At 42.3% G+C, this 24,414-nt stretch overlaps 2 protein-coding genes across 4 annotated transcripts in view; one reads left to right on the forward strand and one right to left on the reverse strand.

Moving 5' to 3' along the window:
* Positions 1-978: 978 nt before the first annotated feature.
* On the forward strand, positions 979-5,419 carry LOC139571537 (E3 ubiquitin-protein ligase TRIM47-like). Its single transcript, XM_071394511.1, has one exon. It carries the CDS (start codon positions 1,045-1,047, stop codon positions 2,326-2,328), a length of 1,284 nt encoding a protein of 427 aa, XP_071250612.1. The 5' UTR covers positions 979-1,044; the 3' UTR covers positions 2,329-5,419.
* Positions 5,420-8,617: 3,198 nt separating this feature from the next.
* Positions 8,618-24,414, reverse strand: part of ugp2b (UDP-glucose pyrophosphorylase 2b) — a 113,899-nt gene continuing 98,102 nt past the window's right edge. For all 3 annotated transcript variants that reach the window (XM_071394509.1, XM_071394510.1, XM_071394508.1), the window contains exons 9-11: positions 18,144-18,386; positions 14,897-15,001; positions 8,618-10,606 (exon numbers count right to left, since the gene is read on the reverse strand). In XM_071394509.1, the coding sequence (XP_071250610.1) occupies positions 10,499-10,606; positions 14,897-15,001; positions 18,144-18,386 (456 nt within the window). In that variant the 3' untranslated portion in view covers positions 8,618-10,498. The remainder of the gene's footprint in view (positions 10,607-14,896; positions 15,002-18,143; positions 18,387-24,414) is intronic.

Here is a 24,414-nt window from a genome sequence, read left to right on the forward strand (position 1 = left end):
TGGGGCTGTAATTTTCTCTCTTTAAAAATTATTGTATGTAGTACACAACAGGTCAGTAGTGTCTCTCTGGAATCTATCAGAGAACAGGGGAGTCAGAGTCCCAACTGTTCAGTCTCTCTGGAGAGGAATGGGACCTCTGATTTGATTCAGTCTCTCTGGAGAGGAAGGGGACCTCTGCTTTGATTCAGTCTCTCTGGAGAGGAATGGGACCTCTGCTTTGATTCAGTCTCACTGGAGAGGAATGGGACCTCTGATTTGATTCAGACTCACTGGAGAGGAATGGTACCTCTGCTTTGATTCAGTCTCACTGGAGAGGAATGTGACCTCTGTTATATCTGTCTGATAGATGATCAGCAGGGTATCTGTTATATCTGTCTGATAGACGATCAGCAGGGTATCTGTTATATCTGTCTGATAGATGATCAGCAGGGTATCTGTTATATCTGTCTGATAGATGATCGGCAGGGTATCTGTTATATCTGTCTGATAGATGATCAGCAGGGTATCTGTTATATCTGTCTGATAGATGATCGGCAGGGTATCTGTTATATCTGTCTGATAGATGATCAGCAGGGTATCTGTTATATCTGTCTGATAGATGATCAGCAGAGGATCTGTTATATCTGTCTGATAGATGATCAGCAGGGTATCTGTTATATCTGTCTGATAGATGATCAGCAGGGTATCTGTTATATCTGTCTGATAGATGATCAGCAGAGGATCTGTTATATCTGTCTGATAGATGATCAGCAGGGTATCTGTTATGTCTGTCTGATAGATGATCAGCAGAGTATCTGTTATATCTGTCTGATAGATGAACGTAAAGACCATGATGATCCAGTCTCAGCGAGAGCAGAAAGGACTGAGAAACAGGAATGCAGGATATCTCAATGTGTCCTCTGCAGGCAAGGATTTGCACACTGCACACACAGAACCAGGAAGTTTCGTATTACCCTTGTGGAGGCCACTCCTCTTCCTCTGCACAAACAAGGAAATCGAAAGTTATCTCTGATACTCCTCTGCGCCGTTTGTTAGTGAGTCAAAATGGCAAGGGCATTTTTTGAAGATCCGGATTCATTTAGCTGTTCGATCTGTCTGGATATACTTAAGGATCCGGTGACTATTTCCTGTGGACACAGCTACTGTATGGGCTGTATTGAGGGCTGCTGGGATCAGGACGATCTGAAAGGTGTTTACAGCTGCCCAGAGTGCCGACAGACCTTTGTCCAAAGGCCTGTTCTGAAGAGAAACACGTTGCTGGCTAAAGTGGTGGAGAAACTGAAACATACTGCTCTTCATACTGCTCCTCCTGCTGCTCCTCCTGCTGCTCCTCCTGCTGTTCCTCCTGCTGCTCCTCCTGCTCACTGTTATGCTGGACCTGGAGATGTGGAGTGTGATTTCTGCACTGGGAGAAAACACAAAGCCCTCATGTCCTGTCTGGCGTGTCTGGCCTCTTACTGTGAGACTCACCTCCAGCCTCACTATAATTTCCCTGCCTTAAAGAAGCACATGCTGGTCAAAGCCTCCACACAACTACAGGAGAAGATCTGCTCTCAACATGACAAACTGCTGGAGGTTTACTGTCGTACCGATCAGCAGTGCATCTGTTATCTGTGTACCATGGATGAACATAAAGGCCATGATACAGTCTCAGCTGCAGCAGAGAGGACTGAGAAACAGAAGCAGGTGGGGGAGAAGCAACAGAAATCTCAGCAGAGAATCCAGGAGAGAGAGAAGGAGATGCAGGAGCTGAGACAGGCTGTGGACTCTCTGAAGCTCTCTGCACAGGCAGCCGTGGACAACAGCGAGAGGATCTTTGCTGAGCTGATCCGCACCATGGAGACAAGGGGCTCTGAGGTGAAGGAGCTGATCAGAGCCCAGGAGAAGGCTGAAGTGAGTCAGGCTGAAGGCCTCCTGGAGCGACTGGAGCAGGAGGTGGCTGAGCTGAGGAGGAGAGATGCTGAGCTGGAGCAGTTCTCTCACACAGAGGACAACATCCACTTCCTCCAGAGGTTCAAAGACCACAGTGCCCCCCCTGTTTCTGAAGAGATGCCTGCCATCATCCTTAACCAAAGTCATGATTTTAAGACGGTGATGACCTCTAACCTCCAGAAACAGCTGATGCTCTGCTGTAAGGAGGGAGTAGTGGAGATATCAGCAGCAGTGAAAGCTGTCCACATCCTGCAGTCAGCAAAGCCAAGCACCAGAGCAGCAGCACCTGGACCACAGCATCACGCAACGTATTATCAAGATGGCCCTTTCAGCGATTTATGTGTTTATTGTCAGAAGGGGAAAATGGGTCATGGCCGCATGGGTAAATGTTCCTAGTTATATTAAGGAGCGATAATACTATTCTCATCTTGTAGATAAACTGTGTGTCCTTAAAAGGAGCGAGGAGAGAGTGTGTGTTTGTTGTGTGTCACAGTATCTGTATATTCTGAAATGACATGTGAAGTCACACACACCTTAACTCCACTCACCTTCACCATCTAACGTAGACTTAAAGCCAGTGGTGTAAAAATACTTTAAAGTACCTAAGTAGTAGTTTTTTTGGGTATCTATACTTTACTTTACTATTTATTTTTTGACGACTTTTACTTTTACTTCACTATAATCCTAAATAAAATAATGTACTTTTTACTCCATACATTTTCCCTGACACCCAAAAGTACTAGTTACATTTAGAATGCTTTGCAGGACAGGAAAATGGTCCAATGCACACACTTATCAAGAGAACAGCCCTGGTCATCTACTGCCTCTGATCTGGTGAACTCAATAAACATAAATGCTTCATTTGTAAATGATGTCTGAGTGTTGGAGTGTGACCCTGGCTATCTGTAAATGATGTCTGAGTGTTGGAGTGTGACCCTGGCTATCTGTAAATGATGTCTGAGTGTTGGAGTGTGACCCTGGCTATCTGTAAATGATGTCTGAGTGTTGGAGTGTGACCCTGGCTATCTGTAAATGATGTCTGAGTGTTGGAGTGTGACCCTGGCTATCTGTAAATGATGTCTGAGTGTTGGAGTGTGACCCTGGCTATCTGTAAATGATGTCTGAGTGTTGGAGTGTGACCCTGGCTATTTGTAAATGATGTCTGAGTGTTGGAGTGTGACCCTGGCTATCTGTAAATGATGTCTGAGTGTTGGAGTGTGACCCTGGCTATCTGTAAATGATGTCTGAGTGTTGGAGTGTGACCCTGGCTATCTGTAAATGATGTCTGAGTGTTGGAGTGTGACCCTGGCTATCTGTAAATGATGTCTGAGTGTTGGAGTGTGACCCTGGCTATCTGTAAATGATGTCTGAGTGTTGGAGTGTGACCCTGGCTATCTGTAAATAATGTCTGAGTGTTGGAGTGTGACCCTGGCTATCTGTAAATGATGTCTGAGTGTTGGAGTGTGACCCTGGCTATCTGTAAATGATGTCTGAGTGTTGGAGTGTGACCCTGGCTATCTGTAAATGATGTCTGAGTGTTGGAGTGTGACCCTGGCTATCTGTAAATAATGTCTGAGTGTTGGAGTGTGACCCTGGCTATCTGTAAATGATGTCTGAGTGTTGGAGTGTGACCCTGGCTATCTGTAAATGATGTCTGAGTGTTGGAGTGTGACCCTGGCTATCTGTAAATAATGTCTGAGTGTTGGAGTGTGACCCTGGCTATCTGTAAATGATGTCTGAGTGTTGGAGTGTGACCCTGGCTATCTGTAAATGATGTCTGAGTGTTGGAGTGTGACCCTGGCTATCTGTAAATGATGTCTGAGTGTTGGAGTGTGACCCTGGCTATCTGTAAATGATGTCTGAGTGTTGGAGTGTGACCCTGGCTATCTGTAAATGATGTCTGAGTGTTGGAGTGTGACCCTGGCTATCTGTAAATGATGTCTGAGTGTTGGAGTGTGACCCTGGCTATCTGTAAATGATGTCTGAGTGTTGGAGTGTGACCCTGGCTATCTGTAAATGATGTCTGAGTGTTGGAGTGTGACCCTGGCTATCTGTAAATGATGTCTGAGTGTTGGAGTGTGACCCTGGCTATCTGTAAATGATGTCTGAGTGTTGGAGTGTGACCCTGGCTATCTGTAAATGATGTCTGAGTGTTGGAGTGTGACCCTGGCTATCTGTAAATGATGTCTGAGTGTTGGAGTGTGACCCTGGCTATCTGTAAATGATGTCTGAGTGTTGGAGTGTGACCCTGGCTATCTGTAAATGATGTCTGAGTGTTGGAGTGTGACCCTGGCTATCTGTAAATGATGTCTGAGTGTTGGAGTGTGACCCTGGCTATCTGTAAATGATGTCTGAGTGTTGGAGTGTGACCCTGGCTATCTGTAAATGATGTCTGAGTGTTGGAGTGTGACCCTGGCTATCTGTAAATGATGTCTGAGTGTTGGAGTGTGACCCTGGCTATCTGTAAATGATGTCTGAGTGTTGGAGTGTGACCCTGGCTATCTGTAAATGATGTCTGAGTGTTGGAGTGTGACCCTGGCTATCTGTAAATGATGTCTGAGTGTTGGAGTGTGACCCTGGCTATCTGTAAATGATGTCTGAGTGTTGGAGTGTGACCCTGGCTATCTGTAAATGATGTCTGAGTGTTGGAGTGTGACCCTGGCTATCTGTAAATGATGTCTGAGTGTTGGAGTGTGACCCTGGCTATCTGTAAATGATGTCTGAGTGTTGGAGTGTGACCCTGGCTATCTGTAAATGATGTCTGAGTGTTGGAGTGTGACCCTGGCTATCTGTAAATGATGTCTGAGTGTTGGAGTGTGACCCTGGCTATCTGTAAATGATGTCTGAGTGTTGGAGTGTGACCCTGGCTATCTGTAAATGATGTCTGAGTGTTGGAGTGTGCCCCTGGCTATCTGTAAATGATGTCTGAGTGTTGGAGTGTGACCCTGGCTATCTGTAAATGATGTCTGAGTGTTGGAGTGTGACCCTGGCTATCTGTAAATGATGTCTGAGTGTTGGAGTGTGACCCTGGCTATCTGTAAATGATGTCTGAGTGTTGGAGTGTGACCCTGGCTATCTGTAAATGATGTCTGAGTGTTGGAGTGTGACCCTGGCTATCTGTAAATGATGTCTGAGTGTTGGAGTGTGACCCTGGCTATCTGTAAATGATGTCTGAGTGTTGGAGTGTGACCCTGGCTATCTGTAAATGATGTCTGAGTGTTGGAGTGTGACCCTGGCTATCTGTAAATGATGTCTGAGTGTTGGAGTGTGACCCTGGCTATCTGTAAATGATGTCTGAGTGTTGGAGTGTGACCCTGGCTATCTGTAAATGATGTCTGAGTGTTGGAGTGTGACCCTGGCTATCTGTAAATGATGTCTGAGTGTTGGAGTGTGACCCTGGCTATCTGTAAATGATGTCTGAGTGTTGGAGTGTGACCCTGGCTATCTGTAAATAAATAAAAAATGGTGCCGTCTGGTTTGCTTTAAATAAGTCATTTGAAATTATTACTTTTGATACTTAAGTATATTTAAAACCAAATACTTTTAGACTTTTAGTCAAATACTATTTTACTGGGTGACTTTTACTTGAGTCATTTTCTATTAAGGTATCTTTACTTTTACTCAAGTATGACATTTGGGTACTTTTTCCACCGCAGTTTTAGCACTAAATACTGTTTGTGTTTTTGCTGACCAACTGCTTGGGCAGGCCTTATTTCCACTGACCAGTGCTTATCTTTATGTTCCCAGGACTCTGCACATGTAACGGATGTGAAATGGCTAGCTAGTTAGCGGGTACGCGCTACTAGCATTTCAATCAGTTACGTCACTTGCTCTGAGACTTAAGTAGGGTTGCCCCTTTGCTCTGCAAGGGCCGCGGCTTTTGTGGAGCGATGGGTAACGATGCTTCGTGGGCGACCGTTGTTGATGTGTGCAGAAGGTCCCTGGTTCGCGCCCGTGTCGGGGCGAGGGGACGGTTTAAAGTTATACTGTTACATTGATGCTGTTGACCCGGATCACTGGTTGCTGCGGAAAAGGAGGAGGTTGAAAGGGGGGTGAGTGTAACGGATGTGAAATGGCTAGCTAGTTAGCGGGTACGCGCTACTAGCATTTCAATCAGTTACGTCACTTGCTCTGAGACTTAAGTAGGGTTTCCCCTTGCTCTGCAAGGGCCGTGGCCTTTGTGGAGCGATGGGTAACGACGCTTCGTGGGCGACCGTTGTTGATGTGTGCAGAGGGTCCCTGGTTCGCGCCCGTGTCGGGGCGAGGGGACGACGTAAAGTTATACTGTTACATTGATGCTGTTGACCCGGATCACTGGTTGCTGCGGAAAAGGAGGAGGTTGAAAGGGGGGTGAGTGTAACGGATGTGAAATGGCTAGCTAGTTAGCGGGTACGCGCTACTAGCATTTCAATCAGTTACGTCACTTGCTCTGAGACTTAAGTAGGGTTGCCCCTTGCTCTGCAAGGGCCGTGGCTTTTGTGGAGCGATGGGTAACGATGCTTCGTGGGTGTCAGTTGTTGATGTGTGCAGAGGGTCCCTGGTTCGCGCCCGTGTCGGGGCGAGGGGACGACGTAAAGTGATGCTTCAGAATGTCAAAAACCGGTCTAGGGCCCTGGCTTAAGTCAACTGGGTTACTGCGTAGGCTTACTCTTACCACGTCACGTGCCCGCCCTGTCAGCTTACCCAAAACTTCATCTGACCTCTCCTGCCCACCATAGCCCTTCTTCTGCATGTACACTAACATAGTCTCCTCCCATTCATGCACTGTGCATTCCTCTGAACCATCCCCCCTGAAACACGCTGGTTCCCTGACATCATTTTTCACCACTACATTTAGACTAGAGCTGGCCCCAACCTTGGTACCACCAACATAATCAACCTTCTGTCCCACCCCATCTCCCATAGCCTTTGATTCCAAACAAGAGGCAATATTTTCACCTATTGAGTAACCTATCTGCTTAACAATGTCTGCCAGGAAATCCATAGAAACATCCTCCTTCCTAGGATTAGGTGAAACTGGCTCAAATGCACTGAGTTGAGGTAGCTCTAAATCATGTGGAAGGTGCACACTTGCCTGCGTAGTTGGCCTGGCCAGAGGTGTGGAAGTAACTGGAGAAATAGATGCCCCCCTACCCACTGGCAGTGAAGGGTTAAACATGAAAACTCCCCTACCTCTCCCAAAACTTTCCATTTTTAAAATATATATATATATATTTTTTTGTAAATATTAAGTGCCCCAAAAAAATAAAAATGAAAATTATCACAATCAATATGAACACTTCTATAAAATCAGCTTGAACATAATGCACTCAAAATAAAAGTTCAGTAGTGGTTGTCTAACAAGGCCAAGAATCAACACAGAAAAGTAACAAGAAACGCCTTAATAAATAGTTGTCGCCACCGTGTGGTAGAAAATGGCATCACCCTCACGTTAATTGGCTTCCGAAGGTCACTAGCGTAACCGCACAATTACATCACTAAATAATCATAACATCAACACATACAACTAATAAACAGTATATTATATTCCCCACTCACTCATGCTACCAGGAGCTCCCTGAGAACTCCACTTGCGCAGAATGCAAAACCTAGACCTTAGGCGTGTATCAGCAACCACAGTACTTCTTGAAGCCGGGTCTCCGATCCCTCTACGTGACGTCCAGCAAGACAAGAAGACGGGTCACGGCACCAGTGTAACAGATGTATAGTGTACTCTCCATGCGTTGTGTTTTAAAATAATAAATCACTTCGGCCAGTGGTCCCATTTAACCACAGCAGAAATAAATGATGCTCAACTGGGACCACTGGCCGAAGTGATTTATTATTTTAAAACACAACGCATGGAGAGTACACTATACATCTGTTACACACACTCTCCCCTTCTCCTGCCACTGCTCAGGCCATTATCAGTGTAGGTTTACCGGATCACTAGCTCTGCATTACCTTGTGACTGCAGTATAATTGCCTTCAGCCTGCGGAGATTCTCAAAGACCTTGAGTCGTCAGAGTGGAAATAGATTTCTGCAGAATGTGCACTGTAGACATGGACTGTGTTCAGCAGGACTCAATTGTGTGCAGCTATCTAAGGTACTGCATCTCAATGCAAGAGGCGTCACTACAGTCCCCGGTTCGTATCCGTGATTGGGAGTCGCACAATTGGCCCAGCGTCATCCGAGTTTGGCCGGGGTAGACCGTAATTGTAAATAAGAATTTGTTCTTAACTGACTTACCTAGTTAAATAAAGGTTAAATTAAAAAATATAAAAACATATCTCGAAGACTGTTGAACGGTTTGCGCTGTATAGGATAATTGTGTTGTTGAGTACAAACCGGCAAGTAACGAAGCAAACACTTTAGAAAAAATGTGAAATAGGGCCTACGTAACCACCAGGAACGCCCAATAGATGTCCCAGAAAACCACTACTGTGAAGTAAAGCGTTTGAGAATGAAAGAGCAGTACAGATGCTGTATGCTGTACTTTATTGTAATAAGACTGAACCTCGGGGTTCAATGAAAGGTGTGTTGTCGACAAGCACACTGAAAATGTGTCTTTTAAAAGGCAATTTCCCTGACGTTCACAGAGATCGCAAACACTACGGATGTTGGCTCAAGTGTAAATGACTTTTGAAAGTCTAAATCCCCCATAGTAGTCCTGTTAAACAGTTAAACACAGAAGAGGCATAGAGCTAATTTCATATTGCACTTTATTCAGCTCGAGAGTAGCTGCAGCTGGGACTCCCTTCCGGTCTCAGGACAACACTCGTATTGCTTTCAGTCACAGGACAACACTCGTATTGCTTTCAGACTCCCGTTCTGCAGACAGGAGGCCCCTCAGACATTGAGTTGTCATTCAACCGTCTGATAGTAGGAACTTGATTCAATCCGTAGTGCTGAAGATCTGCGCTACAGCGCAATAGAAATTTACAGGCAATGTTAGCGTGTTAGCGGAGACTGCATTCACGGTAAACGTTTCCTAATTTAAATCGCGCTATAACGCTGAACTTCTGTGATACGGATTGAATCGTGCCCTAGACCTCTGTGTGTCATCAACTCTCCTACAGTAGACCTCTGTGTGTCATCAACTCTCCTACAGTAGGTCTCTGTGTGTCATCAACTCTCCTACAGTAGACCTCTGTGTGTCATCAACTCTCCTACAGTAGACCTCTGTGTGTCATCAACTCTCCTACAGTAGACCTCTGTGTGTCATCAACTCTCCTACAGTAGACCTCTGTGTGTCATCAACTCTCCTACAGTAGACCTCTGTGTGTCGTCAACTCTCCTACAGTAGACCTCTGTGTGTCATCAACTCTCCTACAGTAGGTCTCTGTGTGTCATCAACTCTCCTACAGTAGGTCTCTGTGTGTCATCAACTCTCCTACAGTAGGTCTCTGTGTGTAAAAACAACACTTGAGCAGAAAATGTAACCGTTCTCTCTCTTTCTGGACAGAGAGCTATTGGAGAGAGGGATGGATAGAGATGAGAGAGGGATGGAGAGGGATGGAGAGGGATGAGAGAGGGATGGAGAGAGGCATGGAGAGAGGGATAGAGAGAGGGATGGAGAGAGGGATAGAGAGAGGGATGGAGAGGGGTGGAGAGGGGTGGAGAGAGGGATATGGAGAGGGATATGGAGAGGGATAGAGAGAGGGATAGAGAGAGGGATGGAGAGAGGGATAGAGAGAGGGATGGAGAGAGGGGTGGAGAGGGATAGAGAGGGATGGAGAGAGGGATGGATAGACACAGTAAGGTACAAGTGGAATAAGATTACAGTGAAATAATAATTTTGTTGTAAAAAAAAAAAAAAAAAAAAGACTTGACAAACTCCTTCAAAATATGTTCTGATAAAATAACAATGACAAGTATTTCATAATATTGTTGACTGGTATTCCTTCGATATTGTTGTGGACATTATATAATATTGTTGTGGACATGATATAATATTGTTGACCGGTATTCCTTCGATATTGTTGTGGACATGATATAATATTGTTGTGGACATGATATAATATTGAATTGTCAATTAGGGCCGAGGATGCGATCCCATCCCACTTTGTCTGTAATGTTTTAAAGTCCCACGTTCATGGACACTAAATTCACGGTAAACACTGCATCTGTCGGCTCAACCAGGAGTTACCTTTAAATGGTGCATTGTCCAAATCCGCGATCGGATTGAATCCCAGCCTAAAACTGCACTAATATGTACAGTGGATATTGAACATTGACATCACATCCATATGACGTGTATCATCATTCTCATCCAGTAAGGGAATCTAATGGGTAGGGAGCTGAAATACTACAGGTCTAGTATAGCATGGATATCACATCACAATCTGTTGGGTATGGCACCCCTCTCTAAGGAGTTTATTTAAAGGAGTCTGGATCAAGTCTGGCTCGGTCACATGGTTGGGGTGGATGTGTTTGGCTTGGTCACATGATGGTGGTGGATGTGTCTGGCTTGGTCACATGATGGAGGTGGATGTGTCTGGCTTCGTCACATGATGGTGGTGAATGTGTCTGGCTTCGTCACATGATGGTGGTGGATGTGTGGTGCTGGAGGAGTAGTTAAAGGCTTCAGTGGTCCAGGATGCGAAGGTTGCCCGACACAATCTTGTTCTCCAGTATCGTTCCAGCCGGGATGTCGATACGATCTCCGTGATTGGCTATGATGATTACCGTTCCCTACAGGGAGAAAAGGAGAGGAGGGACGTAAAGGGGTTAATTAAAAAGTTCAGGTTTAGTTTATTTGCTTTTTAATTTAAAAAACCCGTTATTTATAGATTTTCAGATATAGCAACAAAAATCATTCTCCACCCACCCACCCACTCCCTCCCTCCCTCCCTCCCTCCCTCCCTCCCCTCCACCCCCCTAGCTGGAGGTAACATTGTTGGTGCGAACAGAAGCCACTGGGGACGAGTACAAAATCTTAATCCAGGAAAGGAATGATGGGCCAAACCCCAATCTCTCTAGTACTGTAAATAGATATTCCCACTCAACCCGGTCGAAAGCCTTTTCAGCATCAAGAGAGCTGACAACCTCTGGCTGTAGAGTTGAGTGGGCAGAATAAAGAATATTAAATAGCCGGCGCATACTATAGAAAGATTGCCTACCTGAGATAAATCCAGTTTGGTCACAGTTAATTATATTCGGCATCCCTGTCTCTAAACGGCGTGAGAGGACCTTAGTGAGAATGTTATAATCGCCATCCCTGTCTCTAAACGGCGTGAGAGGACCTTAGTGAGAATGTTATAATCGCATCCCTGTCTCTAAACGGTCACCTTAGTGAGAATGTTATAATCGGCATCCCTGTCTCTAAACGGAGCGAGAGGACCTTAGTGAGAATGTTATAATCGCAGCACAAAAGGCTTACAGAGCAGTATGAGCCATAGTCTAGGGGATTCTTGTCTTTTTTAAGCAAAACCGAAATAGTCGCCTGGGTGTCTGTGGCAGTTTCTGACTAGAAAGGATTTCATTGTACATTGAGCTGAGAATAGGGGATAGTTTAGAGGAGAATGCTTTATAAAATTCAACAGGGAAGCCATCAGGCCCAGGGGCTTTACCGCTCTGCATGGACTGGACTGCCAGAGTAGCTTCATCATCACTTACTGAGGCATCCATGTTGGTTTGTTCATCTGAATTGAGACAGGGGATGTCCAGAGTGTCTAGGAATGCATGCATACGAGATGTGTCAGGAAGAGCCTCTGATGAGTAAAGAGCAGAATAGAATTGCTTCAATTGATTGTTGGTGTCTTTGGGATTGATAGTAGTTAAATCAGCTGCAACACAGATGTCAGGTCTGGTGCTGCTGGCAGCTGATTGTCCAAGCTGGTGAGATAACAACTTGGCAGCTTTCTCTCCGTGTTCAGAGAATTTTTACCTCGACTTAAACAGAAGCTGCTCCGTTTGTTTGGTGGAAAGATTGTCAAATTCCGATTGGTGTAGCGGTCTCTCTTTGTAGAGTTCAGGAGTCGGAGAAGAGGCATATCTGTTGTCCACATCTAGAATGAGTTGTTATAGCGGCGCTAAGCGTTTGCTGTTTGTTGTCATATGCTGTGTACGAAGTAATGTAGCCCCTTAGATAAGGTTTTAACATCGCCCACACAGTAGAGTGAGACACATCAGGGGCGACGTTGATCTGTAAAAAGACATCAATGAGAGCTGAAATGTATTTTTTAAAGGCACTACAGGATAGTAGTAGTGGGACAAGTCGACACGCGCGTTGTGACACAGTACTGTCTGGAAAGCAGATATCTATCTGGACAGGGCTATGGTCTGAGATAATGATGCTGTGGTATTGGCCCTTAGTTACAAAAGGAAGAATTCTATTGTCCAGCAGGAAAAAGTCAATCCCAGAGTATGATTGGTGGACTGGAGAAAAAAAGGAGTACTGTTTAGCAGTGGAGGATTGCTCCTCCTCCATGTATCAGACAAATTATAGGATTCTAGAAAGGAGTAAATTACTGCGCCTGACTTTGAAATTACATTGTTGGACTTCAATCTGGATCTGTCTAGACTTGGATGCAATACACAATTGAAATCTCCGCCCAATATCAAATGATGAGAGTTAAGGTCAGGAAGTGTTGCGATGAGGTCAGAGGAAATGTTGCGTCATCCCAATTAGGACCATAGAGGTTAGCCAGAATAACCTGTGTGCTAAACAATCTCCCCATCACTATAATATATCTGCCATTAGTATCTGAAATTACTTTGGAGGAGACAAACGGGGTGCCTTTTCTGATAAGGATGGCTGCCCCTCTGGCCTTAGCACCAAAGTTGGAGTGAAATATATGGTCTACCCATTCTGTCTTTAGTTTATCATGGTCACTGGACCGGAGATGGGTCTCTTGGAGAAAAACTATGTCCGGACTTAAGTCCTTAAGATGAGAATACACTCGGCTACGCTTGACCACCAAGTTAATTCCTTTGACGTTCCAGCTGATAAAGCATGTGGAGTCCAGAGTATGTGAATTAGGCATAGTCATAGTAATCAGAAAGGAATGCTAGTACGAAAAAGCCCACAAATTCTCTATAGGATTGAGCTCAAGGCTTTGTGATGGCCACTCCTATACCTTGAATTTGTTGTCCTTAAGCCATTTGCCACAACTTTGGAAGTATGCTTGGGGTCATTATCCATTTGGAAGACCCATTTGCGACCAAGCTTTAATTTCCTGACTGATGTCTTGAGATGTTGCTTCAATATATGCACATAATTGTCCCTCCTCATGAAGCCATCTATTTTGTGAAGTGCACCAGTCCCTCCTGCATCAAAGCACCCCCACAACATGATGCTGCCACCAGCGTGCTTCACGGTTGGGATGGTGTTCTTCGGCTTGCAAGCCTCCCCCTTTTTCCTCCAAACATAACGATGGTCATTATGGCCAAACAGTTATTTTTTGGTTTCATCAGACTAGAGGACATTTCTCCAAAAAGTACGATCTTTGTCCCCATGTGCAGTTGCAAACCGTAGTCTGTCTTTTTTATGGCGCTTTTGGAGCCGTGGCTTCTTCCTTGCTGAACAGCCTTTCAGGTTATGTCAATATAGGACTCCTTTTACTGTGGATATAGATACTTTTGTACCTGTTTCCTCCAGCATCTTCACAAGGTCCTTTGCTGTTGTTCTGGGATTGATTTGCACTTTTCGCACCAAAGTACGTTCATCTCTAGGAGACAGAACGCGTCTCCTTCCTGAGCGGTATGACAGCTGCGTGGTCCCATGGTGTTTATACTTGCGTACTATTGTTTGTACAGATGAACGCGGTACCTTCAGGCGTTTGGAAATTGCTCCCAAGGATGAACCAGACTTGTGGAGGTCTACACATTTTTTTTCTGAGGTCTTGGCTGATTTCTTTTGATTATCCCATGATGTCAAGCAAAGAGGCACTGAGTTTGAAGGTAGGCCTTGAAATACATCCACAGGTACACCTCCAATTGACTCAAATGATGTCAATTAACCTATCAGAAGCTTCTGAAGCCATGACATCCTTTTCTGGAATTTTCCAAGCTGTTTAAAGGCACAGTCAACTTAGTGTATGTAAACTTCTGACCCACTGGAATTGTGATACAGTGAATTATAAGTGAAATAATCTGTCTGTAAACAATTGTTGGAAAAATGACTTGTGTCATGCACAAAGTAGATGTCCTAACCGACTTGCCAAAACTATAGTTTGTTAACACGAAATTTGTGGAGTGGTTGAAAAACGAGTTTTAATGACTCCAACCTAAGTGGATATAAACTTCTGACTTCAACTGCATCATTGTTATTGTAAAGTTCCTTCATTCCATCTTGGCCCATCACAGATATTGTTATTGTAAAGTTCCTTCATTCCATCTTGGCCCATCACAGATATTGTTATTGTAAAGTTCCTTCATTCCATCTTGGCCCATCACAGATATTGTTATTGTAAAGTTCCTTCATTCCATCTTGGCCCATCACAGATATTGTAAAGTTCCTTCATTCCATCTTGGCCCATCACAGATATTGTTATTGTAAAGTTCCTTCATTCCATCTTGGCCCATCACAGATATTGTTATTGTAAAGTTCCTTCATTCCATCTTGGCCCATCACAGATATTGTTATTGTAAAGTTCCTTCATTCCATCTTGGCCCATCACAGATATTGTTATTGTAAAGTTCCTTCATTCCATCTTGGCCCATCACAGATATTGTTATTGTAAAGTTCCTTCATTCCATCTTGGCCCATCACAGATATTGTTATTGTAAAGTTCCTTCATTCCATCTTGGCCCATCACAGATATTGTTATTGTAAAGTTCCTTCATTCCATCTTGGCCCATCACAGATATTGTTATTGTAAAGTTCCTTCATTCCATCTTGGCCCATCACAGATATTGTTATTGTAAAGTTCCTTCATTCCATCTTGGCCCATCACAGATATTGCTCTGAGATAATGTAGGACTAAGAATTTCCCTGACCATGTGACCTAGCCAAAAAAACTCAGGGGCCTGTGAACTCACCTTGAGAGAAACTTGTTTTCCGAACGTGACGTCACCGGACACAGTCAGGTGATCCAGCTCCAGCATATCAGGGATGCTCTCGAACCGCGTCTGGTATTCCTGGACCTGGTAGAACACACAGGTATGTCACGCTGAGTTTAGAGCAGTAACAAATACTTTGAGGAGAGGGAGGGAAAGAGAGCTCTATCTTGGCATGTTTATTCCCACTGGATGACCTATACAAATAGAGGATGAATGTATGGTAGTACAACAATAGAGCACCAGCTCAACACCAACAGAACATGTATGCAGAGTTTGGTGTGTTTAGCTTTGAGTGAGAAGAAAAGGACAAGGATCTTAGATTCCCTACGCATGCCCCATTCAAATGTACTGTGACTAAAGGTCAGCATGCCCCATTCAAATGTACTGTGAATAAAGGTCAGCATGCCCCATTCAAATGTACTGTGAATAAAGGTCAACATGCCCTGTCCATTCAAATGTACTGTGAATAACGGTCAGCATGCCACTCCCATTCAAATGTACTGTGAATAAAGGTCAGCATGCCACGCCCATTCAAATGTACTGTGAATAAAGGTCAGCATGCCACGCCCATTCAAATGTACTGTGAATAAAGGTCAACATGCCCTGTCCATTCAAATGTACTGTGAATAAAGGTCAACATGTGGAGGATGTATCTGAACCAACAAACACCAAGAGCAGGTGATTCATCAGGACAGGATATTCAACTATGGTCCTTGAGAAACACTTCTGTTTATCCTTCTCTCCTTCTAATCAAGGACAGATTCCGACCACACACAAGGTGAGTGAACTCTTTCACCAATCAGAAACATTCATTAAACAAATAAAAGGGAAGTTCAGGATTTTACATCTTGATGTTAGCTGGTTCCTCACCCTGAAAGTAGTCTATGGGCCAGGAGAAACTGTCATCCAGGGTTTGGTTTTCTTTAAACATCCACTACAAACTTCAGCAACGTTAGCCACCGCTAGCAAACAATCAATGGATTGAGGCAACCCACATGTTTTATTATGGTCAAATCAACTGAAATCAACAAAAAGTAACTAGATATTTGGTTTGGCATTAAAGGGCCAGAGCAGTCAATTCAGTTTTTCCTGCGTTTTGAATTACATTGTACAACAGCTGATGAAACGAACACTGTAAAAGTATGAACAATTTATCAGTATTATTTCCTGATAGTTGCTGGTTGAAAATAATCTACAGTACACAGGCCCTTCTAATCAGCAGGTTCAGCATGGGTGGAGTTTTGGCTTGCCTGGTGACATCACCAGTCGGTATTTTAGTTAATAGACCAATGAGAAAAAGAGTTCCAAACCTCTCTGCCAATAACAGCTAGTTTTTCCATTTTCAGAGACCGCTCCCAGACAGTCCAAGCAAAATTCTTGCTTTAGAAATCGTTTTTTTTGCTAAAATGCTACTTTTGTTTCTTTTTGACCATTTTAATCTAAAACTATTACAGTAAGGTACTTAATTGTTACCCAGAAATGATATGATATTGAGATAAAAACAGCTGCATGAGGCCTTTATAAAGGTGACTTGGCCATAGAGTTCCACAGTATGAGTTATTATATCCAATCAGAGTAAATAGAGCCAAATATATATAAAAGTCACCTTGTCTGAGATTTACATGGTTATCAAAACGTCACACCAGGGTAAACCTACACAAAACACAGCCCTTATTTTAAGTGTTTCTAAAATTCCCTATGGTAATAAATGTATGGTGGAAAAACGATTGGAACCATTTCCAGGTTTGACCGCTAGGTTTTATGGGTATTATGACAGCACTGTGGGGCTCTATTTAACATTAAAACAAATATTTATTGGTTGCTCAAATGCAATGTGCTTGTCAACAAAGCACCTTTGATTAAATCTTGCCCTCAGCAGTGGAAATACAGCCTTACCTTAGTGAAGGATCTGCCCAGCTGGACGTGGGGCGTGGTTAAGGTTGGTTAGTAGTTATAGTAAGGTTAGGGTTACGTTAGATACCTTAGTGAAGGAGCTGCCCAGCTTGACGTGGGGCGTGGTTAAGGTTAGTTAGTAGTTATAGTAGTTACAGTAAGGTTAGGGTTACGTTAGTTACCTTAGTGAAGGATCTGCCCAGCTTGACGTGGGACGTGGTTAAGGTTAGTTAGTAGTTATAGTAGTTATAGTAAGGTTAGGGTTACGTTAGTTACCTTAGTGAAGGAGCTGCCCAGCTTGACGTGGGGCGTGGTTAAGGTTAGTTAGTAGTTATAGTAGTTACAGTAAGGTTAGGGTTACGTTAGTTACCTTAGTGAAGGATCTGCCCAGCTTGACGTGGGACGTGGTTAAGGTTAGTTAGTAGTTATAGTAGTTATAGTAAGGTTAGGGTTACGTTAGTTACCTTAGTGAAGGATCTGCCCAGCTTGACGTGGGACGTGGTTAAGGTTAGTTAGTAGTTACAGTAAGGTTAGGGTTACGTTAGTTACCTTAGTGAAGGAGCTGCCCAGCTTGACGTGGGGCGTGGTTAAGGTTAGTTAGTAGTTACAGTAAGGTTAGGGTTACGTTAGATACCTTAGTGAAGGAGCTGCCCAGCTTGACGTGGGGCGTGGTTAAGGTTAGTTAGTAGTTAGGGTTACGTTAGATACCTTAGTGAAGGAGCTGCCCAGCTTGACGTGGGGCGTGGTTAAGGTTAGTTAGTAGTTACAGTAAGGTTAGGGTTACGTTAGATACCTTAGTGAAGGAGCTGCCCAGCTTGACGTGGGGCGTGGTTAAGGTTAGTTAGTAGTTAGGGTTACGTTAGATACCTTAGTGACGGAGCTGCCCAGCTTGACGTGGGGCGTGGTTAAGGTTAGTTAGTAGTTAGGGTTACGTTAGATACCTTAGTGAAGGAGCTGCCCAGCTTGACGTGGGGCGTGGTTAAGGTTAGTTAGTAGTTAGGGTTACGTTAGTTACCTTAGTGAAGGAGCTGCCCAGCTTGACGTGGGGCGTGGTTAAGGTTAGTTAGTAGTTACAGTAAGGTTAGGGTTACGTTAGATACCTTAGTGAAGGAGCTGCCCAGCTTGACGTGGGGCGTGGTTAAGGTTAGTTAGTAGTTAGGGTTACGTTAGATACCTTAGTGAAGGAGCTGCCCAGCTTGACGTGGGGCGTGGTTAAGGTTAGTTAGTAGTTAGGGTTACGTTAGTTACCTTAGTGAAGGAGCTGCCCAGCTTGACGTGGGGCGTGGTTAAGGTTAGTTAGTAGTTATAGTAAGGTTAGGGTTACGTTAGATACCTTAGTGAAGGAGCTGCCCAGCTTGACGTGGGGCGTGGTAGGGAACTCTCTCTTCTGGCTCATGGTGAGAGAGCCCGCCTCCAGGCTGTAGAGGTTGGACATGACCAATAGGAGGTCGGAGACGGTCTTGACGGGCAGGAAGCGGGATCGCGGCACGTTGATGCCCAGGGCGTTGTCGAAGCTCTTGATGGCCGCGCCCACCGCCGTCTCCAGCTGGATCACGTTCTGACCGCCGTCCAGTGTCTGGCAGGAGAACAGGTATCGGTGGTTAGTGACACACACACATTCACACTAAAGGATGTAGGTAGGGGATTCATTTACAGACACACACACACACACACACACACAAACAAAGTGAAGAATGTACTTTAGGTCTCAGGTAGTGGGTTCAGATGGAGAACCTCTGAGCTAGTCACAAGACAAGTTTTAAGCTGCTTCACTAGGATCTGAATGATCCACTTAATATCAAAGAGAGCGAGAGTATCACAGTGAGTTATGTAATGAAATAACACATCACCACCTGCAGCATACAGTAGTGTTCTGTTACCTACATCTACTAGATAACAACATCAGGGCAGTAGTTCTATAATATACAGTAGTGTTCTGTTACCTACATCTACTAGATTCCAACACCAGGGCAGTAGTTCTATAATATACAGTAGTGTTCTGTTACCTACATCTACCAGCTAACAACATCAGGGCAGTAGTTCTATAATATACAGTAGTGTTCTGTTACCTACATCTACTAGATAACAACATCAGGGGAGTAGTTCTATAATATACAGTAGTGTTCTGTTACCTACATCTACTAGCTAACAGCATCAGGACAGTAGTTCTATAATATACAGTAGTGTTCTGTTACCTACATCTACTAGCTAACAGCATCAGGACAGTAGTTCTATAATATACAGTAGTGTTCTGTTACCTACATCTACTAGATAACAGCATCAGGGCAGTAGTTCTATAATATACAGTAGTGTTCTGTTACCTACATCTACTAGCTAACAGCATCAGGACAGTAGTTCTATAATATACAGTAGTGTTCTGTTACCTACATCTACTAGATAACAACATCAGGACAGTAGATCTAATATACAGTAGTGTTCTGTTACCTACATCTACTAGCTAACAGCATCAGGACAGTAGTTCTATAATATACAGTAGTGTTCTGTTACCTACATCTACTAGATAACAACATCAGGACAGTAGATCTAATATACAGTAGTGTTCTGTTACCTACATCTACTAGATAACAGCATCAGGGCAGTAGTTCTATAATATACAGTAGTGTTCTGTTACCTACATCTACTAGATAACAACATCAGGACAGTAGATATAATATACAGTAGTGTTCTGTTACCTACATCTACTAGATAACAACATCAGGGCAGTAGTTCTATAATATACAGTAGTGTTCTGTTACCTACATCTACTAGCTAACAACATCAGGGAAGTAGTTCTATAATATACAGTAGTGTTCTGTTACCACATCTACTAGATAACAACATCAGGACAGTAGTTATATAATATACAGTAGTGTTCTGTTACCTACATCTACTAGATAACAACATCAGGGCAGTAGTTCTATAATATACAGTAGTGTTCTGTTACCTACATCTACTAGATAACAACATCAGGGCAGTAGTTCTATAATATACAGTAGTGTTCTGTTACCTACATCTACTAGATAACAGCATCAGGACAGTAGTTCTATAATATACAGTAGTGTTCTGTTACCTACATCTACTAGATAACAACATCAGGGCAGTAGTTCTATAATATACAGTAGTGTTCTGTTACCTACATCTACTAGCTAACAACATCAGGGCAGTAGTTCTATAATATACAGTAGTGTTCTGTTACCTACATCTACTAGCTAACAACATCAGGGCAGTAGTTCTATAATATACAGTAGTGTTCTGTTACCTACATCTACTAGCTAACAACATCAGGGCAGTAGTTCTATAATATACAGTAGTGTTCTGTTACCTACATCTACTAGCTAACAACATCAGGGCAGTAGTTCTTTAATATACATTAGTGTTCTGTTACCTACATCTACTAGCTAACAACATCAGGGCAGTAGTTCTATAATATACAGTAGTGTTCTGTTACCTACATCTACTAGATAACAACATCAGGGCAGTAGTTCTATAATATACAGTAGTGTTCTTTTACCTACATCTACTAACTAACAACATCAGGGCAGTAGTTCTATAATATACAGTAGTGTTCTGTTACCTACATCTACTAGATAACAACATCAGGGCAGTAGTTCTATAATATACAGTAGTGTTCTGTTACCTACATCTACTAGCTAACAACATCAGGGCAGTAGTTCTATAATATACAGTAGGGTTCTGTTACCTACATCTACTAGATAACAACATCAGGGCAGTAGTTCTATAATATACAGTAGTGTTCTGTTACCTACATCTACTAGATAACTACATCAGGGCAGTAGTTCTATAATATACAGTAGTGTTCTGTTACCTACATCTACTAGCTAACAACATCAGGGCAGTAGTTCTATAATATACAGTAGTGTTCTGTTACCTACATCTACTAGATAACAACATCAGGACAGTAGATCTAATATACAGTAGTGTTCTGTTACCTACATCTACTAGATAACAGCATCAGGGCAGTAGTTCTATAATATACAGTAGTGTTCTGTTACCTACATCTACTAGATAACAACATCAGGACAGTAGATCTAATATACAGTAGTGTTCTGTTACCTACATCTACTAGATAACAACATCAGGGCAGTAGTTCTATAATATACAGTAGTGTTCTGTTACCTACATCTACTAGCTAACAACATCAGGGAAGTAGTTCTATAATATACAGTAGTGTTCTGTTACCACATCTACTAGATAACAACATCAGGACAGTAGTTATATAATATACAGTAGTGTTCTGTTACCTACATCTACTAGATAACAACATCAGGGCAGTAGTTCTATAATATACAGTAGTGTTCTGTTACCTACATCTACTAGATAACAACATCAGGGCAGTAGTTCTATAATATACAGTAGTGTTCTGTTACCTACATCTACTAGATAACAGCATCAGGACAGTAGTTCTATAATATACAGTAGTGTTCTGTTACCTACATCTACTAGATAACAACATCAGGGCAGTAGTTCTATAATATACAGTAGTGTTCTGTTACCTACATCTACTAGCTAACAACATCAGGGCAGTAGTTCTATAATATACAGTAGTGTTCTGTTACCTACATCTACTAGCTAACAACATCAGGGCAGTAGTTCTATAATATACAGTAGTGTTCTGTTACCTACATCTACTAGCTAACAACATCAGGGCAGTAGTTCTATAATATACAGTAGTGTTCTGTTACCTACATCTACTAGCTAACAACATCAGGGCAGTAGTTCTTTAATATACATTAGTGTTCTGTTACCTACATCTACTAGCTAACAACATCAGGGCAGTAGTTCTATAATATACAGTAGTGTTCTGTTACCTACATCTACTAGATAACAACATCAGGGCAGTAGTTCTATAATATACAGTAGTGTTCTGTTACCTACATCTACTAGCTAACAACATCAGGGCAGTAGTTCTATAATATACAGTAGTGTTCTGTTACCTACATCTACTAGCTAACAACATCAGGGCAGTAGTTCTATAATATACAGTAGTGTTCTGTTACCTACATCTACTAGCTAACAACATCAGGGCAGTAGTTCTATAATATACAGTAGGGTTCTGTTACCTACATCTACTAGATAACAACATCAGGGCAGTAGTTCTATAATATACAGTAGTGTTCTGTTACCTACATCTACTAGATAACTACATCAGGGCAGTAGTTCTATAATATACAGTAGTGTTCTGTTACCTACATCTACTAGCTAACAACATCAGGGCAGTAGTTCTATAATATACAGTAGTGTTCTGTTACCTACATCTACTAGCTAACAACATCAGGGCAGTAGTTCTATAATATACAGTAGTGTTCTGTTACCTACATCTACTAGCTAACAACATCAGGGCAGTAGTTCTATAATATACAGTAGTGTTCTGTTACCTACATCTACTAGCTAACAACATCAGGGCAGTAGTTCTATAATATACAGTAGTGTTCTGTTACCTACATCTACTAGCTAACAACATCAGGGCAGTAGTTCTATAATATACAGTAGTGTTCTGTTACCTACATCTACTAGATAACAACATCAGGGCAGTAGTTCTATAATATACAGTAGTGTTCTGTTACCTACATCTACTAGATAACAACGTCAGGGCAGTAGTTCTATAATTTACAGTAGTGTTCTGTTACCTACATCTACTAGATAACAGCATCAGGGCAGTAGTTCTATAATATACAGTAGTGTTCTGTTACCTACATCTACTAGATAACAGCATCAGGGCAGTAGTTCTATAATATACAGTAGTGTTCTGTTACCTACATCTACTAGATAACAACATCAGGGCAGTAGTTCTATAATATACAGTAGTGTTCTGTTACCTACATCTATTAGATAACAGCATCAGGACAGTAGTTCTATAATATACAGTAGTGTTCTGTTACCTACATCTCTTAGATAACAGCATCAGGGCAGTAGTTCTATAATATACAGTAGTGTTCTGTTACCTACATCTACTAGATAACAACATCAGGGCAGTAGTTCTATAATATACAGTAGTGTTCTGTTACCTACATCTACTAGATAACATCATCAGGGCAGTAGTTCTATAATATACAGTAGTGTTCTGTTACCTACATCTACTAGATAACAACATCAGGGCAGTAGTTCTATAATATACAGTAGTGTTCTGTTACCTACATCTACTAACTAACAACATCAGGGCAGTAGTTCTATAATATACAGTAGTGTTCTGTTACCTACATCTACTAGATAACAGCATCAGGGCAGTAGTTCTATAATATACAGTAGTGTTCTGTTACCTACATCTACTAGATAACATCATCAGGGCAGTAGTTCTATAATATACAGTAGTGTTCTGTTACCTACATCTACTAGATAACAACATCAGGGCAGTAGTTCTATAATATACAGTAGTGTTCTGTTACCTACATCTACTAGATAACAACGTCAGGGCAGTAGTTCTATAATATACAGTAGTGTTCTGTTACCTACATCTACTAGATAACATCAGGGCAGTAGTTCTATAATATACAGTAGTGTTCTGTTACCTACATCTACTAGATAACAACATCAGGACAGTAGTTCTATAATATACAGTAGTGTTCTGTTACCTACATCTATTAGATAACAGCATCAGGACAGTAGTTCTATAATATACAGTAGTGTTCTGTTACCTACATCTCTTAGATAACAGCATCAGGGCAGTAGTTCTATAATATACAGTAGTGTTCTGTTACCTACATCTACTAGATAACAACATCAGGGCAGTAGTTCTATAATATACAGTAGTGTTCTGTTACCTACATCTACTAGATAACAACATCAGGACAGTAGTTCTATAATATACAGTAGTGTTCTGTTACCTACATCTACTAGATAACAGCATCAGGGCAGTAGTTCTATAATATACAGTAGTGTTCTGTTACCTACATCTACTAGATAACAGCATCAGGGCAGTAGTTCTATAATATACAGTAGTGTTCTGTTACCTACATCTACTAGATAACAACATCAGGACAGTAGTTCTATAATATACAGTAGTGTTCTGTTACCTACATCTACTAGCTAACAACATCAGGGCAGTAGTTCTATAATATACAGTAGTGTTCTGTTACCTACATCTACTAGCTAACAACATCAGGGCAGTAGTTCTATAATATACAGTAGTGTTCTGTTACCTACATCTACTAGCTAACAACATCAGGGCAGTAGTTCTATAATATACAGTAGTGTTCTGTTACCTACATCTACTAGATAACAGCATCAGGACAGTAGTTCTATAATATACAGTAGTGTTCTGTTACCTACATCTACTAGATAACAACATCAGGACAGTAGTTCTATAATATACAGTAGTGTTCTGTTACCACATCTACTAGATAACAACATCAGGACAGTAGTTATATAATATACAGTAGTGTTCTGTTACCTACATCTACTAGATAACAACATCAGGGCAGTAGTTCTATAATATACAGTAGTGTTCTGTTACCTACATCTACTAGATAACAACATCAGGGCAGTAGTTCTATAATATACAGTAGTGTTCTGTTACCTACATCTACTAGATAACAGCATCAGGACAGTAGTTATATAATATACAGTAGTGTTCTGTTACCTACATC

This window comes from Salvelinus alpinus, chromosome 3 (assembly GCF_045679555.1).
Source record: "Salvelinus alpinus chromosome 3, SLU_Salpinus.1, whole genome shotgun sequence".
In the NCBI taxonomy this organism is placed as follows: domain Eukaryota; kingdom Metazoa; phylum Chordata; class Actinopteri; order Salmoniformes; family Salmonidae; genus Salvelinus; species Salvelinus alpinus.

Excerpts from the sequence above, each read along its gene's own strand:
- LOC139571537 (XM_071394511.1), top strand. The coding sequence starts at position 1,045 with ATGGCAAGGGCATTTTTTGAAGATCCGGATTCATTTAGCTGTTCGATC.